Source organism: Peromyscus leucopus, chromosome 5, assembly GCF_004664715.2.
Source record: "Peromyscus leucopus breed LL Stock chromosome 5, UCI_PerLeu_2.1, whole genome shotgun sequence".
Lineage (NCBI taxonomy): Eukaryota > Metazoa > Chordata > Mammalia > Rodentia > Cricetidae > Peromyscus > Peromyscus leucopus.
Genome location: NC_051067.1, coordinates 63,549,811 through 63,571,413, shown reverse-complemented (window position 1 = coordinate 63,571,413; position 21,603 = coordinate 63,549,811). Strand labels below are relative to the sequence as shown.

Genomic DNA, 21,603 nt, shown 5'->3' with positions numbered 1-21,603 from the left:
TGTCCCAGTGACCATTGTCTTGGTAACCAGTATTGGCTACTGTGGCTTATTATAATCAGGAAAGAACAGGGAAGAGAAAAAGGGTATATCCCATTTAAGGAAGCTGGGCAGCCTGTTTACTTCGAGCAGCTCTGACAGACCAATGAGCAAACACAGGACTGCTGACTAGGAATGAGTCCCTTTTTGGTTGAGGATGAATTTGCTTACACTTCTAACAGAAAGGAAACTCCTCTTAACAGAGGCTCAGCACTTGCTAGCCCTCTGTTAAAAAGGCACCAGGCATTGTTTCCATTTCCCGCCAGTTTGGGCTGCAACATTAAACACTATTGCAAAAAATGAATGTTAGCTGGTGGGGAGCTAAGGCGGGATGTTGCAGATTCAAATCCAACCTGGATTACAGAGGAAGATCCTGCCTTGGAAAACAAAGTAAGTTACTTTTCTTCAGTCCCTCATGCCTAACCTCCAATGATAGGCTCAGAGTGACAAGACTGCCCCTTCTGTGCGCCTGACAACTCTGGAGTTCCACCACCTACATGTTGATGGCGTCAGTTCTTGTAGGTTTAAGACTGTTGTTCTTCATTTCCTTCACTGCCCCCTCAGCTTCTCCTTCCTGTAAACGCAGAGACAAAAGGAACTGAATACAATAAATTTGCAAGACAGATCCCTTTCCCAAGGAAAAAGACAAAGGATTCCACCCAAGGAAAATACTCAGCTTTTGTATGAGATATGATCTAAACTGGGTCACTCAGTGAAACAGAAAACACTCTCCTCTGGGCCTGCACACCCTGTCAGGATTATAAATATCTAGGCATGAAGGTCGGTCTCCTGCCACAGAACACCCTCAACCCAACTCCATAAACGTGTGGATGAGGCTTACAAAGCAATGGTTTTGTCAAGGCAGCTGCCATTATAAATTTGCCTGCACCACTGCCCGTTAGGGAACCAAAGCCTGAAGACTCAGACTTGCAGGATTTGTGAGCTGGTTATATTTCCATAAGCTAATGGAGTAAATTGTCACAAATCCTCAAAGATGGTTCGGGATGCTTGGGCTACACTCTTCCTAAGCCATGGACAGAGTTTTCCAGCTCACAGGAGGAAAGTGAAGCACATTTACACTCACAATAACTGCCACCCATCTGGGAGGCAGCAGATGATGCTAATCCTGGAGAGCCCTCTTTGGAAGCTTGTGATAAAATTTCTGGGTTTCCTGACTTTTATCAGCCATTTATAGGGCTAAAGTTCTAACTTTGTGTTTCAGTCATCTTCAGCCACTTGTAGACAAGTATGCTTTTCAAATCTTCATACTGGGCACCTTGAATGAATTTCTTAGAGGGCCATTTTCCAACTGTACTGATCTGTAGGGCAGTTGGTGAGTAAGAAGCCCCACACTACCTACCCCAGATCTATCTGTACCTTGGGTGTCTTGCAAGCTGCTCTCCACTCCCCAAGCTTGTCTACAAAGTCCACTCCTCTCCTTAATCTCTTTTCTCACAACAGCTATGAACTCTGACAAAGTGGAATGACACTTCCATTACAAAGGATTTGTCCTGGTGTGCTTTTTACCCTCAATTCAGGTATCTTTTAGCATCACTGAGGAGAGAGCCCTCTAATGCTTATCCACCTGCTTTTTTCTCTTATGAGACTCAGTATACCCAGATATCATCAAAAGAGACACCCCACAAGAGCTCAGAGATTAATACACACTGCCTCAGTTGGCCAATTCACTTGGGTTGCACAGAATTGAAATTTGATAGCTCTGACTTCAAACTTTGTTCTCAGAAGCCAATTCACGGCTTCTAGCAGGGAGGTAAAGACGAGTTCCTCCTCACTCTACACCCAGAGTAACTCTGTTCTTCCTGTCCCACGCCAATATTTATTTTATTATTGATTATATACATGTATGTATTGGTGTGTAAGTAAGTGTAGGTGAGTACAGGTACTTTCTGAGGCCAGAAGAAGGTGTCAGTGTTCTGGAGCTGGAGTTAAAGGCAGTTGTGAGCCAATGTGGATGCTGGGAATGGAACTCAGGTCTTCTGGAAGGGCAGTATTATTTTAATTGCTGAGCCATATCTCCAGCCACCCCACCCCCCTCTTTTTGATACAAGGTTTCATGTATCACAGGCTGCCCTTGAACTGGCTATATAGCTTAGAATAACCTTGAACTTCTGATCCTCCTGCCTCCACCAACTGAGTCCCAGGATTACTGGTTTATGCTACTACACTCAGTTTTGTTTTTCTTTTGTTTTGTTTTGTTTTTTTGAGACAGGGTTTCTCTGTGAAGTAGTCCTGGCTCTCCTGAAACTCACTCTGTAGACCAGGCTGGCCTCGAACTCACAGAGATCTACCTGCCTCTGCTTCCTGAGTGCTGGAATTAAAGGCGTGCGCCACCACCGCCTAGCTACAATCAGTTTTATGTGGCACTGGAGATGGAACCTAGGACTTCATACACGAAGCATACATTGGCAGGCTTATACGGCTAGTGTCAGGTCCAAAGGCAACTCCAATTCCCTAAACTACAAAGGCAGTGCCTATGTCCAGAAATGACAGTCTTGGCCATGTGCAGTTTGCTTCTTTTCTCTTTGATATAGACTCTTCTAGATGCCTCTGGATATTTTCTCTCTCTTATTCACAATCAAAATCTCCCTCCTAATAGTGGACGGGCCACTTTAATGGTTTCTTTACACACCCCTCACATGCATACAGGACAACCCTTGTCCGGTGCTAAACACTTAAAAATAAACAAGCTTCCAAAGAGGGCTCTCCAGGGTTAGCATCATCTGCTCCCTCCCAGACGGGTGGCATTATTGTGAGTGTAAATGTGCTTCACTTTCCTCCTGTGAGCTGAAAAACTCTGTCCATGGCTTAGGAAGAGTGTAGCCCAAGCATCCCGAACCATCTTTGAGGATTTGTGACAATTTACTCCATTAGCTTATGGAAATATAACCAGCTCACAAATCCTGCAAGTCTGAGTCTTCAGGCTTTGGTTCCCTAACAGGCAGTGGTGCAGGCAAATTTATAATGGCAGCTGCCTTGGCAAAATTTAATAGCCAATTTATCTCTGTTACACTCTTACTCCTCATTTGGCTTATCTGTGTTGACAGCAAATTGTGGGTAATTGTTTCCTGTGTCCCCAGGAGGCTGGCTGGCTTGCTTCACATGTCCAATTGTCAAGCAAGCACTCTTACCAATTAAGCTACACAATTAATACATTTTATCATTAAAATGTATCGATTATTATTATTATTATATTTTTTTTGGGGGGGGGGGCTATGTGTGGGTGATTGCTCTGTAGGGCAGGTGCACAGGCCAGTTGACAACTCTGTGAAGTCAGCGTTCTCCTTCTGCCTTACTGTTGGGGGTTCCAGAGACCGAACTCAGGTTGTTGGGCTTATGAGGCAAGCACCTTTTCTGGCTGAACCATCTTTTCAATCCCTCTTATTTTTAATTATCACTAGACTTTGCAAAGAGCAAACATTATTAAAAGGAGTTTTGGGGTTGGTAAGATGGCTTGGCCGGTTAAAACACTTGCCACCACGGCTGATGACTTGAATTCAATTCCTTGGATCCACATCGTAGGAGAGAACCAACTCCTCAAAGTTGTCCTCTGACCACCACACAGTTTTATGACACCTATATAAAAATAATTTGAGCTGTTTAAAAATCACCCAAACAAATGATCACAATTTTGCTCTCCTAAGTGAACTATTCAACACAATTCTGAGATTTGGTTTGGGGAAAAAAAGACAAAATTCATGCTTCTGGTTTTCATTTGGGATATTTTTGTTTGTTTTCAGATCAGTTATAACAATGTCCAACTTGGCAGGAACAGATGTGGGGGTGAGGACTCTATCTTTTGTCCAATAGCTGAGTAATTTTTTTTTATTTTAGCTAGTATTGGATTCCAGACCCTTGTTAGGCCTCATCTTACACTTCAAAAATGGGAGCAGATTTATCTCTGTTATACTGGAATCTCCTCATTATTTGAATAGGCTGTGTTGACAACACACTGAGGTATTATTTTTCACGTGTCTACAGGGGGGAGGGTTGGGCGTTTGCTTCATATAAAAACGACCACAATTCTTACAGCCATCCTGATCTCAACAAAGGAGTCTTCTGAGGAACCACTGGAGTTGAGCTTGAGCTGCAGTTCGGAGACGATGCCCAGCAGGTCTGCCTTTTCAGCCTGAAGGCGCATCACCTGGGTCTTCAGCTGTTCTACTTCCTGCTCCAAGTCTGCCCTGGGGAGCCTGGGGTCACTTATGGAGCCCTGGGAAGACCAAGAATGTTCAAAAATACAAAAATCAAACCAAGGTCTGGCCAGCAAACTTGATGGCCAAACATCACAGACAATGTTCATGCCTGCTCTCTCTCTCTCTCTCTCTCTCTCTCTCTCTCTCTCTCTCTCTCTCTCTCTCTCTCTCTCTCTCTCTCTCATTCAAAGCAGGGTATCATGTAGCCCAGGTTGGCCTTAAACTCAGAGCTGAGATAGCCTTGAACTTTGGAGCCTCCTACCTCTACCTTCCAAGTGCTGGTATTATAGACATGTACCATGATGTCCCATTTTATATTTGTGTGTTGGGGATGCACATGTGGTTGTGTATGCTCATGGTGTGTGTGTGTGTGTGTGTGTGTGTGTGTGTGTGTGTGTGTGTGTGTAAAGGAAAACGTAAGGTATCACTCTTCAGGTGCCAACCATCTTGTCCACCTGTTCTGTTTTTGTTTTCTTTTGGAGACAGGTTCTCTTACTGGTCTAGGACTTGACAAGTAGACTGGGCTGGCGAGCAGTGAGCCCCAGGAGCCTACCTGTCTCTGCATCCCCAGCACTGGGGTTACATGCACACATCCCCACACCTGGCCTTTTCATGTGTGTTCTGGGTCTGTGGCACTTCCCTAACTGAGCTCTATCTCCAGCACCGTGCCCGTTTTAGAACAGGCACTTTTCTAACATCTTCATCTGCTATGCTTTTAGAAGATTCTCCCTCTTATTTAACAACTTATTTTGACACACCATATAAAATGGGAATTTGGGGGCTAAGGGTAAAGCTGAATGGTAGCTTGCCTCAAATGTGTCAGACCCTAGGTTCAATCCACAGAGCCACACACGAAAAAGAAAAAAGAAATTTGAGCTGGGCGGTGGTGGCACACACCTTTAATCCCAGCACTCGGGAGGCAGAGCTAGCCTGGTCCATCTACAGAGTGAGATCCAGGACAGGAACCAAAACTACACAGAGAAACCCTGTCTCAAAAAACAAAACAAACCAACCAATGAAACAAAATTTAAAATAACTTAATGACAAGAAAGAAAGCTTCCACAGCATGCTAGAAGCATAAGTTAAAATCCTGAAAATAACCAACCAGACTCTGACAATGATGTACTCGGACACTGTAGTTCAAAAATCTCAGAAAACAAGGACCAAGAGCTGTTAAAACACAACCTTCTGTCTTTTTCCCTCCCCACAAACACCTACTTATCTCCACCTCCACCCCCCCCCTCACACGCACACACACAGGTGCAGTCAGAAGCCAGAGCACCAAGAGTGTATCTGGCTCAGAGACGGCTCTCCAGTCCCCCAGTGTGCTGGCTGCCAGGTATATGATTACTCTATGCTGGTGTTCTAAGACTGAAAAAAGTAAACCTGAGAGAAAGAAGATGACAAAACCTCAGAGATTAAGGAAAAGCTAGATTTCAGCCTATATAGAATCAATAATACACATTAATTGGTAATGCACACATGTGAAATATATGTCACATGTTGAGTTGACCCTGTTGTAATGACACACATGACAGCAATGGGGAATGGCCTGTTGAGATGGGGGGGCTTTGTTTCACAGGGAGGACAGACTCATCTGCATTCACTGATCACTAGGGGTGTGGTCCTCACATTCTCTGAAGTCCTGGCCTCAGTCTTCTTGGGTCGGAAGGAAAATGTGACACCCCATAGTCCATAGTCTCTTCTATGACCTTCAGGCCTCCCTGTTCCCTCCTCAGGAAAGCCCTAGCTCGATGTACAAGATGCCATGCTTCACGCCCCCTTCCTAACTTTATTACCTCTCTAATTATAGTTTATAGAATTCTTAAAACCCTCTTTGTTGTCTTTTGTTCATTACTGGGGATTGGACCCAGGATCTTGTGCATGCTAGGCAAGTGCTCTACCACTGAGCCACACCCCAGCCCTAGCATGAATTTATTGTTTTTGAACATGTGTATGATGTCTGCATGTGTACAAGTGCACTTGCCCATGCATGTGGGTGTGGAGGCCAGAGGCTATGTCAGGATATCTTTGTCAATTACTTCCCCACCTTATTTTGATTTCTTTTTATTTTTTACCTTATTGTCTTGAGACACTGTCTCACTGAACCTGGCCGTCACAACTGCAGCTAAGCTGACTAGCTAGGGAGCCCCCCACCCCCATCTAGTGTTGGGGTACAAACTCACATTGCCATACTTGCTTTTGTTTTGTTTTTATCGTTGTTGTTTGTTTAAGACAGAGCCTTGCTATGCAGCCCAGGCTGGACTCCAACTTGTGGTAATCCTGATTCTGTCTCATGAGTTATCCTGGGATAACAGGAATGTACCAGTTCACTACACATGGTCCTAGAATGGATTTTTAGATAGTAAGCTTAAAAAAACAAAAACAGAAATCTCAGTGCTCCATCCTTGGAAGGGTTAAGTATGAGGTTTGGAAGGAATGGATGGCAGGTGTCACCCAGATGTCACCTGGGGTGGTGGAGGACCAGCTGGGATCAAGTGTGCTCGGGTTTGTCCTTTATTAGTACCCCTGACATGCACTCTCAGGGATGAATGAATTTCACAGGACCTTTGGGTTAACCAAAATGTGACCATTTTCCTCTTCAACCACGGAAGCCCAGCAGTCAGTGTGCCATATCACAGCGTGGCACTCCTGAGTCATTTTTCAAAAGCAAACTGTAAAGGGAATCATCACTACTTAAAAGGATAACAGGTCAAAAAAGTAAGCATTCCAAGGTCCATTTGTAAAATCTAATTTTATATCAAGGATATAAACCAAGAATTAACAATTGGATGGCTCTAGGCAGAGGTCCATCTACCATTTTTTAAAAAGATTTATTTATTATGTATACAGTGTTATGCCTGCATGTCAGCAGAGGGCACCAGATCTCATTACAGGTGGTTGTGAGCCACCATGTGGTTGCTGGGAATTGAACTCAGGACCTCTGGAAGAGCAGCTAGTGCTCTTAACCTCTGAGCCATCTCTCCGGCCCCTGACCTACCATTGTAATAAATATGAAACACTGATTTATAACCTGAATATGTTTTTAGTTTAGGTTTGTTTTTGTTTTTGTTTTGAGACAGAGAGTCCCATACTACCCAGCCTGGCCTGGGACTCACTATGTGGTCCAGGCTGGCTGTGGGCTCTTGAGTCACCTGCCTCAGTCTCTCCAGTGCTGGGATTACATTGTAAGCCACCATGCAAAGCCCAGAATTATCTTTGGACTATATTGTATGAGATCTTACAAATTCGGGTTTGCTTGTGAGATATCTATCTATACACACATATGCACATGCACAAACATATATCATATTGGTATGTATGCATGTATGTTTATGTGGGTATGTGCATGAAGGTGAACATGCATGAGGGTGTTTTCTATGGAGGTCAGGGGTCGACACTGGGGTGTTCCTAGATCACTAGATGACTCTGCATCCTACTTTTTGAGACGAGGTCTCTCACTGAGCCTGGACCTCACTGATTTGCTGGCTGGCCAATGACTTTCAGCGATCTGACGGTCTTGGCTCCTGGTGCTGAATTTACAAATGCCAGCTTTTACATGGATGTTGGAGATCAGGTCCTCATGTTTGCATGGCAGGTACTTTACAGACTGAGCCATCTCATCTCTGCCCTTATCAATATCCCTCCCCAACAGAGATTATATATGACCCAGCCAGTGTTTCCACACTGCTTCCAAGACCATATAAAACACCAGTCCAGCCTGAACCACAGTCCGGACCAGTAAGGTTCTACTTCTGCTGTGGAACAGTTTCCTCCTGGACAGAAAATTTCCTTCCTGCAGGAAAGCTCTTTAAACAGAAAGGTGAACAACCCAAAATAGCTTCAGGAAGTCCCTGAAATCAACCAGCTCTTACTAGGTCCCTCCCTGCCAGAGTAAGCAATAAAAGCTGAGAGTCCTCCTCTGACTGAAGGGAGCTGAGCTGGAAAGACAACAAGAGAAGAGAAATACCAAGATGACTCCTGAGACCAGACTGGCTATCTGAGAAAAGTAGAAGCCAGCCAAGGCGCCTGGATGAGGTTCAGACCAGTCGCTGGCAAAGGACACTCTCCAGCTGGTTGAGCTGCTGAAGGCTGTGCAGTGTGCTGCAGGTTTCTTAGCTTTTGTGAGCTGTCACCCGTGTTGGGGTGGGCCTTGGTGGTGCAGCTGACTTTGAGTTATTTCTGCTCCTGTAAGTAGCCACTCACCCATACTCCTGTAAGTAACCCTAATAAAACTCATTGGTTCACCAAGCTGGACTCGGGTGGTATCCGTACTTTGGTCTGTCATGGGATTCCTATCTGGAGTGAGTAGATGTGTAGATTATATTTCCCCAGGGAGGGTTCTGTCACACAACTGCACACACTAAGAAAATCAAACCACGGTGGCTCACGTACTCACTTCAAATGGCTTTTCTGATTTCTCTCTTAGTTTCCCAAGCTCTTCCTTCAGTTTCTCATTTTCGTGACTCAAGGCCATCAGGCGCTCCTTCGCTTCTTTGCTCTGGGTCTCAAACAACTGGCGTTCTTCCTTCTGCTTCTCTGTCCAGGCCGAAAGCTCCTCAAATCGCCCTTTCATAGCCTGATTATTTAGCTTCATGGCTTCTGTTTGGGGTTCAGAGAGAGGGAGTCACCCACCAGGGAATGGATGGAATTTCATGAGTCAGCTCTCCCCTCTGGCCATTTCAATCCCCTGGGGCTGTGGATCTACACAGCGCCAGTGGCCTGGGCTGGGCGCATCAGCAGGAAAAAGGCTATAGCCATGTGAGTAGAGTTTGCTCAGACAAACTAGGACACCACTGCTAGTCCTTAAAGGTCACAAGAAAGGCCAGACATGGTGGCTCGTAACTGTATTCCCAGCATTTGGGAGGCAAGAGGTAGGATGATGAGTTCAAGGTCACTCTCCACTACATAGCGAGCAGGAGGCCATCCAGGTCTCCATGAGACACTGTCTCAAAACAACAAAATCCCCCAAATAAAATTGATTTGGGGATATAAATTCCTGTTAATGATCAGAAGTCTGGAAGACTGAGGAAAGTCCTATCATTCTTTGATTACAATGTTTAATTAATTAGCCACAGCTTGAGATATCAGAATATAATCCCTCCTTTGAAACAAAGCATAGCAAGTTCAAGGATGGCCTTGAACTTGCTATGTAGCACATGACAGCATTGAACTTGGAATCCCTGTCTCTGTTCTGGAGCTAGGATACAGCCCTGCACCATCATGCCTAGCTTAGAATGCTTTCTCCTGACAAGCAATATTTACACCTAATTATAATCACAGAAGTGCCTCTCTTTTGCCTTTTAAATGGGCTAAATGTCATTATACTATTTTCTGAGATGGAATACTTTCTCTCTCTCTTTCTTTTTTTCTTTTTTGTGTAGTGGTAAGGATCCACCCTAGAGCCTCGCTCGCACATGCTGGGCAAGCGCTCTATTACTCATCTACACTCTCAGCCCCTAAACAGAGCACTTTTGAGTCTGACCTGTGAAAACATGTAAACCAAAAGCCTTGTAGCCCTGCTCAAAGTCTTGTGCTTCCAGATGACATCCCTGCTCACCTTTCAGTTGGTGGTTCTCAACCAGGAGTTCCTTCATTTGCTGCAACAGTTCCTCAGGAGTGAATGTGTCCAGGCTGGGGTGAACCATATTGGGGGGTCCATTTCCTGGGGTCTCACAGGGGCTGTCCCCCTTCTCAGTCAGGCAGCTCAGAGGTTGATGGGACATGGTAACAGGTCCTATGGAAAAGCCATAAGCTAAAATCATAGCTGTCGCCAGTCTGCCACAGGCCTCGGAAAGGCCCATAAATCCATTAGCAATGAGCAGTAGTTATTCCCAAGGTTGCTGGCTCTCCCTTCAGTTGCATTGTGAAGACTTTCCCTTTAAACATCCAGCTGCATTGGCCACCTCCATGGGACCATGTGTAGAAAGGGGCAGAACTGGAAATGAGATGTGAAGCATAGGATGTGATAATGATTAGGATAATATCTGTAGCCTTGGTGAAGGATCACTTCATAAATCCCTTGAAATCTTTTAAGGTCAAATCTCCTGAGTTTGAGTGAATTGTTTAGGAATTAGATAAATTTCAATAAAGCTATTAAAATCTTCATTTATACATTTATTGAAGGCTATTAAGATCTCTATTTTTTATTTATTGAAAACTATTAAACTCTGAATGTTTTATATTTATTGAAAGCTATTAAAAATCTTGCTTTTTGTCTTGGATTAAAAGGAATGGGAGGTAATGTTTATTTTTGGCAATTCTTAGGCTTAGTACATGCTGAAACACTCTACTGGGCATGCCCTACTCTTTTTCTTTCTGACACTCCCTACCTTGATCTTTCAGGCGAGGAAGCAGGTGTGGCGCATAGCAAGGCTGATGTGAAGACCCATCTTTTTTTTTTTTTTTTTTTTTTTTTTTTGGTTTTTCGAGACAGGGTTTCTCTGTGTAGCTTTGCGCCTTTCCTGGGACTCACTTGGTAGCCCAGGCTGGCCTTGAACTCACAGAAATCCGCCTGCCTCTGCCTCCCGAGTGCTGGGATTAAAGGCGTGCGCCACCACCGCCCAGCGAAGACCCATCTTATAATAAAAAAAAAGGCGCAAGTAAAGTTTTATTTTTATTGAGGATTTGGTATGATATTTATCAGTGAACACACACAAACACTAAAGCAGCTTGATACCTACTGTGTATCCTGAAAACATGTCTACGTTATGGCTTTACTTCATAGACGTGTCAATGAGAACACACAAATAAGAGTAAATGTCAATTCTACCTCTGTAGAATATTTTAAGCTGTGTTATTTTTGTTTATGTTGCATTTTTTAACTCTGTGAAGCTGTGTTATTGGGCCTGTCTAAAACACCTGATGGCCTAATAAAGAACTGGCCAATAGCAAGGCAGGAGAAAGGATATGTGGGGCTGGCAGGCAGAGAGAATATATAGAAGGAGAAATCTGGGAAAGCGGGGTGATCTAGCAGTTACAGGAAGAGGACTCCAGGGGACAGTCACCCAGCTACACAACCAGCAAGCCACAGAGTAAGAGTAAGATGTACAGAAGTAAGAGAACAAGAAAAGCCCAGAGGCTAAAGATAGATGGGATAATGTAAAGTTAAGGAAAGCTGGCTAGAAACTAAGCCAAGCTAAGGCCGGGCATTTGTAATTAAGAATAAGCCTCCGTGTGTGATTTATTTGGGAGCTGGGTGGCAGGCCCCTCAAAAAGGGCAAAAACAAATAACAACACACTTCTTTATTACCTACCACTCAGTCAAACAGACATCTTTCCAATGACTGGCTACACACACATTCCAGGCAAAAATTCTCATCTTCATGAAAATGGTAGCTAACTATCATGAACTGATGTGGATAGATCATAAAACAATACAAAGACAGACAGACAGACAGACAGACAGACACACACACACACACACACACACACACACACACACACACACACACACACTGCCCTATTCTACAAAGGACAAATGACTCAAGCCCAGAGAGATAACTCAGTATTTAAAAGCACTTGCTCCTCTTTGGCTCCCAGCATCCATGTCAGTTGACTCAAAATTGCCTGTAACCTCTGCTCTAGGAGATCTGAAGTCCTCTTCTGGCCTCCACAGGCACACACACATACATGGTATATACTCACACAGACACACATACACATACTTTTTTTTTAAAAAAAAAAACTTAACATTTTACCTCTTATAATTACAAGATAAATTTAAATCTATCTATGTAACAAATGGCACCAAATGATAATGCTTGCCGTACAACTATGATGAAGCAGCCACTGGTGCCACAAAAAGGCCTGGGATGAAGAAGGCACATGAGCTCATGTTGGTGAGCACTCCCCCTGCTGCCCCTTGCCACACTTAATAGGAATTGAATCTAGAGCTTCAGGCATATTAGGCAAGTGCTCTACCACTCACTGAGCTACAAACCTGGTACACAATCATCCTTCTAACTAGGGGAGAAAGCATTGCTCTCGGACTGCCAGCTCGTCATGGTTACGGTGCCTGTGTGGCTCCGTGAGTTGTATTCCATTATACATGAAATCAGTCCCTCTTCTGACAGGTAGGAGAACCACCCTCTCTAGCGTGTAGTGTGCATGCTTAATACCCACATATGAGGCCAAGACCAGATGCACAGAATGAGGGCTGCCTTCTATGTCCATAGGAGGCAGGATGCTGGGCTCTCCACAGGCTCTCTAAAATCAAGAGTCTGGTCCACTGCTTCCAGTCTGAAGAACTTGAGGGTAAATCACAGTGCTAGCACCGATGGGGAGAGCAGGCTGGCTGCATTACTTAAAGCATCTGCTAAGAAGAAATGCATCTCATGAAGTCCACGAGGAGGTGGCAATTTCACTGACAAAGCATGGCTCACTTGTGAGCCTCATGTACGGATGTGGGTTTTACCTAACTGAATTGGTTTAAGATTCCTTTCTTGTACCCTTTCTGGGTTAAGCCCAATGTTTATGACTTTTCATAAAATTCATTTTTGCAACGGAGTATGATGATGCACACATATCCACTGCATTAGGATGCTGAGGCAGGAGGATCACACATTTCAAACCATTGTGGGCTATATGGTGAAAACCTGCCCCTGCAAAATCAATGAAAGGGTCTGAGGAAATGGTCTGAAGATCAAATGCTCCCTGTACAAACTTGAGGACTGAAGTTTGGATCCCCAGAACCCATATCAAGTCAGAAAGGCATGGTGGCCTCCTGTAATGCCAGCATTTGGGAGGCAGAGACGGGATCCTGGGGGCAAGATGGACAGCTAGACTAGTTGGAATTTGGGAGTTCCAGGTTCAATGAATAGAGCCTATCTCAATATATAAACTAGAGAGCAATCAAGGAAGATGGCTGACGTCAATTTCAGAAATGGTGAACATCTATATACATACATGTAGAAGAGAAAAAAATCAATTATAATTTTTATCTCTGCACATAATGATGTTGGTGATAACATTTCATAAGAAAATGGAAGTTTTTGGAGCAGCAGTAAATTTTTCTGAGGTATTTAATCTGCAAAATTCATAGAAACACTTGACAGATTTGTGTGTGTGTTGGGAAGTTGGTACCAGGTACAGAACTCACGGATACTAGCAAGCACTCTAGCGAGCTATACCTACACCCAACATACTCGTTTGATTTTGTTTTTATCTTTGCTTTTTGAGACAAGGTCTCATTTTATAGCCCAGGTTGGCCTTATGTAAAGAAGATTGCCCTTGAATTCATGGTGATCCTCCTGCCTCCACATGCTGAGTGCTGAGATGACAAAGATGAGCCTCTATGCCCATCTCAACAGATTTTTTAAAAAGTAATAAATAGACATCTAGAAGATGTGTTTAGTTCCACCTTATTATATGTGTAAATCAACATCTCTCAATCTATTTTTCTTTTAAGACAGAGACTAGCTATGTAGCCCAGACTAGCCTCAAACTGGTAAACTTCCTGCCTTAGCCTCCTCAGTGCTGGGCTAACAGGCATGCCACCACACTTAAAGCCAGCAACAAGTTATCTCTTTCATGGCTTTATCAGAAGAAAAGGAAAGAAGGGAGGGGGAAGAGCAGAGCCGAGAAGGAGGAAGGGGCAAAGGGAGAAGGGTGGGGAGTGGGAAGGGAGGAGACTGTCCTGAAGACTGCTCTCCTCCTGACCTCCGTATCTGCACCTTCACTAAGCCTACGGACGAAACGACAGCAGACTGGCCTTGGTTCCAACTGTTCCATCAATACTTCTCACTGGTTCCGGTCGCCAGATTTCACAAGGACGCTGGAAGAAAACAGGGCTGTCCTAGGTGAGACAGCAGAAGAATCAGCTGTACTAACAGCTGAGTGTGGCCTTGGGAGCCACCTGGCCTCCACAGACCATCTACTGACTCATCACTGGATAATGCTCCTCATAGGTCTCAGCTCTGCAACTCTAAAATGTACGCTTAACTTTCTAGAAAGATCCCAGTCCTACCTCCACCCTTCAACACAGGCATGCCCAGTACCCCTCACCCCACTGGCCCCTGCCAGCCCCACCATTACACTGACCATTCTCACAAACATATACGCGTCTAGTCACATTGTTGTCGAATGGTGTTAGGAAAATTAATTCCATAATTCAAATGTCCTGGTGAATTAGAAGATAGCATATATTGCAAATTGGAGCATTTAAATACTACCACCATTTCACTAAAAGCAGTTTGAAATAACAGTGGGAGACTCAAAGGACACTGCAGGATTTTTGAATACTTTAAAGGTATCAATATGGATCACCACTACACAGTGGACATGTGAAATATCTACTGGTAAAATGTAGTAAGAGAATACTTAAATCTTTAAATATTTTTATCCTTCCTTCCTTCCTTCCTTCCTTCCTTCCTTCCTTCCTTCCTTCCTGTCTGCCTACCAACCTTCTATCTATCTATCTATCTATCTATCTATCTATCTATCTATCTATCTATCTATCTATCATCTGTGTGTGTATGAGACACAGGGGGGGGGGGAGAGCGCACCAGTACAGGAGTGAGCACAAGCACCATGCCGTCTATGTGGGGTCAGACAGCAGTTTGTTTCTGACCTTCCATTCCACCTGGGTCCCAAAGATGGAAATCAGACCATCATGCTTAGCAGCAAGAACCTTTACTTGTTAAACCAACTCACTGGTGCTTCAATGTCTAAGTCTTTAACTTCCTCTTAAACTACAGTCAACCGAGCAAACACAGAAATACATACAGATCTTTTTATGTATCTTCAGAGATTACAAAAAAAACGGTAAAGAGCATTTACTGGAAGGTTCCCTCTAACACCAGGACTCCTCATAGAAATGCAGCTGATCTGGGTCGATCATTTCCAGGCAAAGATATTTAGTGAGAAGGGGAAGACCGTGCACACCTGTAAGCCAGCACTTGGGAAGCTGAGGCAGGAGGAATGCCTTGAGTTTGAGGATAACCTGGGATACACAGTAAGTTCCAGACCATCAAAGTCTACAGTATGAGACAAAAAAAAAAAAAAAAAAAAAACCACAAGAGAAACAAACTAAAACATTTTATAGGCATGCATGATGGTGCAAGCCTATAATCCCATCACTAGGGAAGCTGAGGCAAGAGGGTTGCCGGAAGTTCGACACTAGCCTGGGCTACACAGCAAGACCAACTTCAAAGTAAAGAAACAAGAGATATTTAACAATGGGAGGATACAATAAGAAATCCAGGATTTGTCAAGACTTCACTAACAAGAAAGACCAGGAATTAGCAAGGTAGAAAGTCAGAAGCAACTCTCCAGCTTTATTCCCTAGCTGAGCTTCCTAGTCCCTAACCATGTATACTCTCATTCTTAATTCTGAGGACAAGTAATTATAGTAATGACCTGACCCTGAGACATGGGCATAAATCTCATTCCTGAGTTGGCCTTAGAGATAATCTACTCTGACTTCTTATTCAATACAAGAATGTCTGTGTGGTTTCCATGGTGTGTGGCCGCACAGAGCTGGCTTAGAACACATGAACCATGACTGCCCCATCCCTAACTCCCAGCAGGCACTGTCTCTTCCATTACAGGATGGCTCCGACAGCCAGAAGGCCATGTGCCAGGGGTTATCTGCCTTATGCCAACTTCCATCCACTGGACACTGGACGCAAAACAAGCTCAGTCCTTTTCCCTGGTGTAGATGAGTCTTCAGGTTTATGAATGAAGTTTTAGCAGGTTCCATACCTCCATGGGTAAATGAAGTCTCTTTTTTTTTTTTTTTTTTTTTTTTTTTTTTTTGATTTTTCGAGACAGGGTTTCTCTGTGTAGCTTTGCGCCTTTCCTGGGACTCACTTGGTAGCCCAGGCTGGCCTCGAACTCACAGAGATCCGCCTGGCTCTGCCTCCCGAGTGCTGGGATTAAAGGCGTGCGCCACCACCGCCCGGCGAAGTCTCTCTTTTTTAAATGTATGTGTAGGTGTGTGTTCATATGTGGGTATGTGCATGTGAATGCAGGTGCCAGAGACATTGGATTCCCTGGAGCTGGGGCTGCCTGAAGTGAGAACTGGGAACAGGACTCAGGTCCTCTGGAAGAGCAGGAAGTGTTTAAATAATGAAAACCAGTTTCCTGCAGAGAGCCACTAGTTGGCTATAGGTAAATTGTAGTTTCTGTTCACAAAAGGAGCTGAAGGGCGCTAGCAAACTAGCAAGATAGCTCAGCAGGTAAAGGCACTTGTCAAGCCTGATCAGCCAGTTTGACCCCCAGGACCCACATGTCGGAAGGGAAAACTGACTCTTACATGCTGTCCTGAGTTCTTCTCACATGTGCCACAGCATGCATGTGTGCACTCACACCCCCTACTGACAGGATGAATACATAAATGTAATTAAAGGGAGACTGAGTAGATTCCATGGCCACACGACGAAACCCATTATCTCTGTGAAAAAAGGAAGGTGGGACACACACACATCTTCTTTCTGGAGTAAAAGAAGCCTCACTGTTGCTTGCTAGGAATGCTTTTTGTAAGGCTATTTCATGACCTACTAATACACAGGAAACAGAAACAGACTTAACTCCCTTCCGAAGGCAGGAGCACGGCAGGAAGACTTCCTTCTTTCCATTCCCTCTTCTCCCAAATCTAAAGGGGTCAAATCCAGTCACTTCTCCCTCCAAATGCTTCCAAACTCTCACCTCTCCATCCCTAAAGGCTTAAGCTTGGGCTTTAATTTTGCTTGTGATGGGCAATGCTCAATTTTCACCTATTTTGTCTATTGCTGTGTCCCCCGGTACTGTGGTGCATACAAGAAAAAAATTTACCAGGTTTTTTTTTTTGAATGAATTTTAGTATCATTCTTCTCTTTTCATTTCGATCCTGCTGCAATTTGAGGTTGGGGAGAATTATTTATTTTTATTTATGTTCAGGCTTACTTATCCATATACATCAATGCCACCTCCTGTCACCAAGCCACAAATACCACATTAAAGGGCTCATGGTTCCATGCATTCTTGGCCTCTGTGTCCTTGTCTCTGCGGTGTCCTCTGCCTGGAAAATATTTGGCTCCCATTTGCTCTGGCACACACCCACGGGGCAGTTTCAATGTCCAGCTCAAACACGACATTTTGTGGAGAAGCAGCTCTTCTGAGCACCTCAAAGCCATTTGTATTTCCAGCCCCTCAGCCCTCCCAGCAATTATACCAGTCTTATACCATCTACTTCCTCTCCACCTTTTCCTTACTAGAGACCAGCACACAGCAGCCTCTGAGTGTTTGCTGAAACAAGACGAAAACACAGCCTAATGAGGGCTATTTAAGTCCAACACCTGTAAACCGCTTTCTGCTGCGTTAGCGCAAACCCCACATGTTAGTATTGTTATGAGTTTCCCGAAGTTCTATGGTATTCACATCCAGATCCTTTTTAACCATATTTTAAAAATCAGAACTGTTTTTCTCTACCACTGCAAAGGATCTGGACATTCTTATATAACACATATTCTAGTAACTTGTTATCATACACATGCCAAAGCAGAATCAAGGAAAGCTTTAATAAAGGTAATTAAAAAAAAAAAGACTTTGGGAAGGGTGGTGGTGCATGCCTTTGATCTCAGCACTTGAGAGGCAAAAGCAAAGCAGATCTCTCTGAGTTCAAGGTCAGCTTAGTCTACAAAGTGAGTTTCAGGCCAGTCAGGTAGACATAGTGAGACCCTGTCTCAAAAATCAAATCGAAACAAAAGATTTTAAGAGTCAAAAAGATGGTTCAGTGGGTAAAGGTCCTGCCAAGCATGGTGACCTGATTTGGATCCATGAATCTCTCACAGACTGTCTCCTGGTTGTCCACATGTTGAATACCGTGGCAAACACGTGCACACTTTCGTGAACACACATGCAACACACAAGCATGCACACACAGAGAATTAATAAATATAATAAAATTTAAAGAGTTTAATTTTTTTCTTTTGGATTTTGGTTTTCCAGAAAATCCAAAGAACTCATTAACATGCTAAGTCTCTATAATTAAAAAAAAAAAATTCAGGCAAGCAGATTTGGGGATCAGCAGGTCAGAAAAACTATGTGCTACTTAAATGAGGGAGTTCATAATAACCAATTCCTTTCAAGTTTATATCAGTCTCACCAAATATAGACACTCCCCCCACCCTCTTGTGAGGCGTGCGCACACACACACACACACACACACACACACACACGCGCACACGCACACTATGCAATTTACAGGCTAGTTGTAAAAACTGTAGTTACTTTCATGGTGTTGCACACAATACATAAAGTTCTGTTCAAACAGGCTCAGTGTAAACAGATCAAACTCGCACACAGTCCGCCATGAAACTTCACTTGTCCAATCAAATGCAAGGCAGTCTCTGGCAGCAGCCTCTGCTCGGTCCAGCTCTACCTCATTATCAGCCCTGAGGCAATGGGGCTCCTTCTCTCCCTAGGTCAAAAGAGCGAGGCTGCTTTGGGTAAAAGGGCAGCTTTGGAGATGGCTGCGAAAGCTCAGTGGCAGGATACTGCCTTATGTTATTTTCTTGAGGCTCTCCCTAAGGTTTTCCTTTTCAAGCTTAAACACCTCTGGCATACATTCCTGCACATAGGAGTCCTGATAATGGAGACCAGGTCAGGGACTGGGTTTCATTTTCCCGTGAGGCTTGTTTACTGCCTGTGGTAAAAACCATTCCTTTAAAGTTCTCAGCTCCGCCTTTAATCCCAGCACTGGGGAGGCAGGGGCAGAGGGGAGCTCTGTGAGTTCGAGGCCAGCCTGGTCTACAGAGTGAGTTCCAGGACAGGCTCCAAAGCTGCACAGAGAAACCCTGTCTTGAAACAAAACAAAACAAAAATAAAGTTCTCAGCTTCATTAAATTCATTTTCATATATTCTCTCTCTCCCTCCCTCTCTCCTCCGTCCCTCCCCACACACATACAAACATACAGGGGTGTATACACATGCATGGATATAGCACACTCTCCCAGATAGACACAGCAGTTTATGCACCCTTCTGTAAGCGTGCCACTTTGGCAAGGGGTCTCTATTCTTTACTGTTCCTGGGCCACATCGTTCAGAGTGCCTCCGTTCCTTGCGACAGCACCTTTAACCACTTCCTCCTTATGATGAACCGACTGCTTGCTTAATCACTAATCAACCTGGGACGTCACCTTCAAACCACCTCGGTGGCCTGAACTGGAAGTCACCTGCGGCCAGCCAAACCCGTGTTTTACCGTCCCGGGGAAAGAGGAGGGTCCTCTGGGGCGGCCGCCACCCGCCCAGACCCCCCACCCACATCCCCCGCTGCCCTTTCACACCAGGTCAGGATCCGCCTGGGCCCTGGAAGCCTTCCCAGGGAAGCCGTCCTACGAGAGGGCCGCCCCAGCTTCGTCACCCTCCCCGCGGCAGGCTCCCGGAGACGGCAACAGCGAGAATCGCTGCCAGGATGGAGTGGAGCCCGCCGGCCCGGGGAGAGTCGCCGCGCTCAGGCTCAGCCAGCGCCCGCCACCCGCGGCCCGGCTCACCGGTCGCCGGGATCCGCTCCTCTCAGGTCACTGCTTCGTTGGCATCTTGTCCCAGTCCCAGAGCTCTGGATGCCGACGCCCACCAGGGACCGGCCGGGGGGGGGGGCGGCGACCGGACAGCCGGACGGTGACGCGCGGCCTCGCGACCCACCGGGCGCCGCTCAGCTGACCGCAGCGCCCGCTCCCGCCCTAGCCGGGGAATTTCCCAGACCACGCCCACTCGGACACGCCCCTGGGAAACCACGCCCGACGCCCCGCCCCTCGGCATCTCCTCCTGAGCCCCGCGATCCACCTCCGCGATGTGGCGCGAGTGAATTGAGAGGAAGCCCAAGTGTCAGGCACCTGGCGTGAACTACAATAAACTATTCACCAGACCAAATGGGCCGAGTTGGGCTTCCCTGTGTCTATAGAGAAAGGTCAGAATCACATGGGGTCTTTGAGCCCTTCAGAAGGGTCTCAGGCATCCTCAGAGCAAGACCTTCATCTTTTCGTCTCTCAGCTTCTCTGCCCACGGCCACCTGAGTGTTTGTTTAAACCTTACAATTAGGCAGCATACTCTCCTAAGAGGCTTCAATTAAAAACCAAAACAAAATAAATGAAGGAAGGAAGGAAGAAGGAAGGAAAGAAGGAAGGAAAAAGGACAGATAGCAACCTTGTAAAATGCTCTTGAGCTCTTGTTCGCCTAGATCAAGCCGTTAACACGTGGCTGCATCAGATGACCCAAGCAGGTGAGATTGATGGGTTGTTTTGGATGACATTCAGGAAGCAGTCTTAACCGCGATGGAGCTATACCATACTGGAGGATGCCACTGCAGGGACTGGAGAACGGAAAGCTAGAAAACAATAGAGAACCGGCCTTGTTCGCATTCCCAGTCCCTGAGAAGACATCAGTAAGGTGGCATCGCAAGACACAGATGGCCTTTGATCAGAAGGGTGAGCTCCCAGCAAAGCGTTGCCTTGACAACCAGACCCCCAGCAAAAGGTAAGTAGGTAGAAACTGGGGCAGGTTCCCAGGTGGCTCAGAAGAGAGCATGAGATCAGGTTTTGTGCACAAGGTCAAAGGGATGTCATAACCAGGGAAGAATTTCATTTACTGACGGAAGGGCTACAGTGGTGATAAGGAACAGGTGGTTGTGGTTGCATATGCACCTGCTCACAGATTGGAAGGCGAGATAGGGATCCTCATCAACACAAGGAATTGAGCCAAGCCCTGCCCAGTCTGTTGCACAGACCAGATCACCTGCTGTCCTTTCCAACACCTGGCCCCAAATTAACCCTAGAGCCAGGCACAGAAAGTCTGAGAAGTTGTGTGTGTGTGTGTGTGTGTGGGAGGCACCCATCATTTTTCTGATACTCTCTACAATCAACACAGAAGACTTCTATGACCCCTGGTCACATCTCTCCACCATCAACCAATTATATTTTCGGGGAATACCAGCTGAATGTCCTTTCATTCTACTGAGTTCTGACACCATCTGCCTGCCTGTGGGGGTAGATCCCATAGGTAGGAATGTCACCCTAAAGATCTGCTCTAGTTTCCCAACGTCAAGTAGAAGCCCCAGATTATTTTACTTGAGTTTCTGTCCCACTAATCTGCTGTAAATTGAGTTTTGCAGGTCCTCCTCTTTGGGTTTCATTCATTTGCCAAGCAGCTCAAAACTCAAGGAAACACATTTACCAGTTTATTACAAAATAATATTCGAACAGATACACATAAACAGCGAGATGGGGAATTGTGTAGGGCTAGGTCTGAAAGTGCTCCTAAGACAGAAGATTCCTCCCCTGTGGAGTTGGGTGCTCCCACCTTACATTCCTCATGTATTTAGACATCTAGGAACTCTTGGCTTGATGATGTAGCTCAGTTGATAGAATGCTTGCCT

General features: G+C 45.2%; 1 protein-coding gene across 1 annotated transcript in view; it reads right to left on the bottom strand.

The window, feature by feature from the left end:
* The window catches only part of Optn (optineurin), a 43,009-nt gene extending 23,103 nt beyond the window's left edge, over positions 1–19,906 (bottom strand). Inside the window, exons 1-5 of the mRNA XM_028891860.2 lie at positions 19,724–19,906; positions 9,811–9,987; positions 8,650–8,852; positions 4,085–4,267; positions 534–610 (exon numbers count right to left, since the gene is read on the bottom strand). Coding sequence (XP_028747693.1) covers positions 534–610; positions 4,085–4,267; positions 8,650–8,852; positions 9,811–9,976 — 629 coding nt within the window. The 5' untranslated portion in view covers positions 9,977–9,987; positions 19,724–19,906. The remainder of the gene's footprint in view (positions 1–533; positions 611–4,084; positions 4,268–8,649; positions 8,853–9,810; positions 9,988–19,723) is intronic.
* Positions 19,907–21,603: the final 1,697 nt, after the last annotated feature.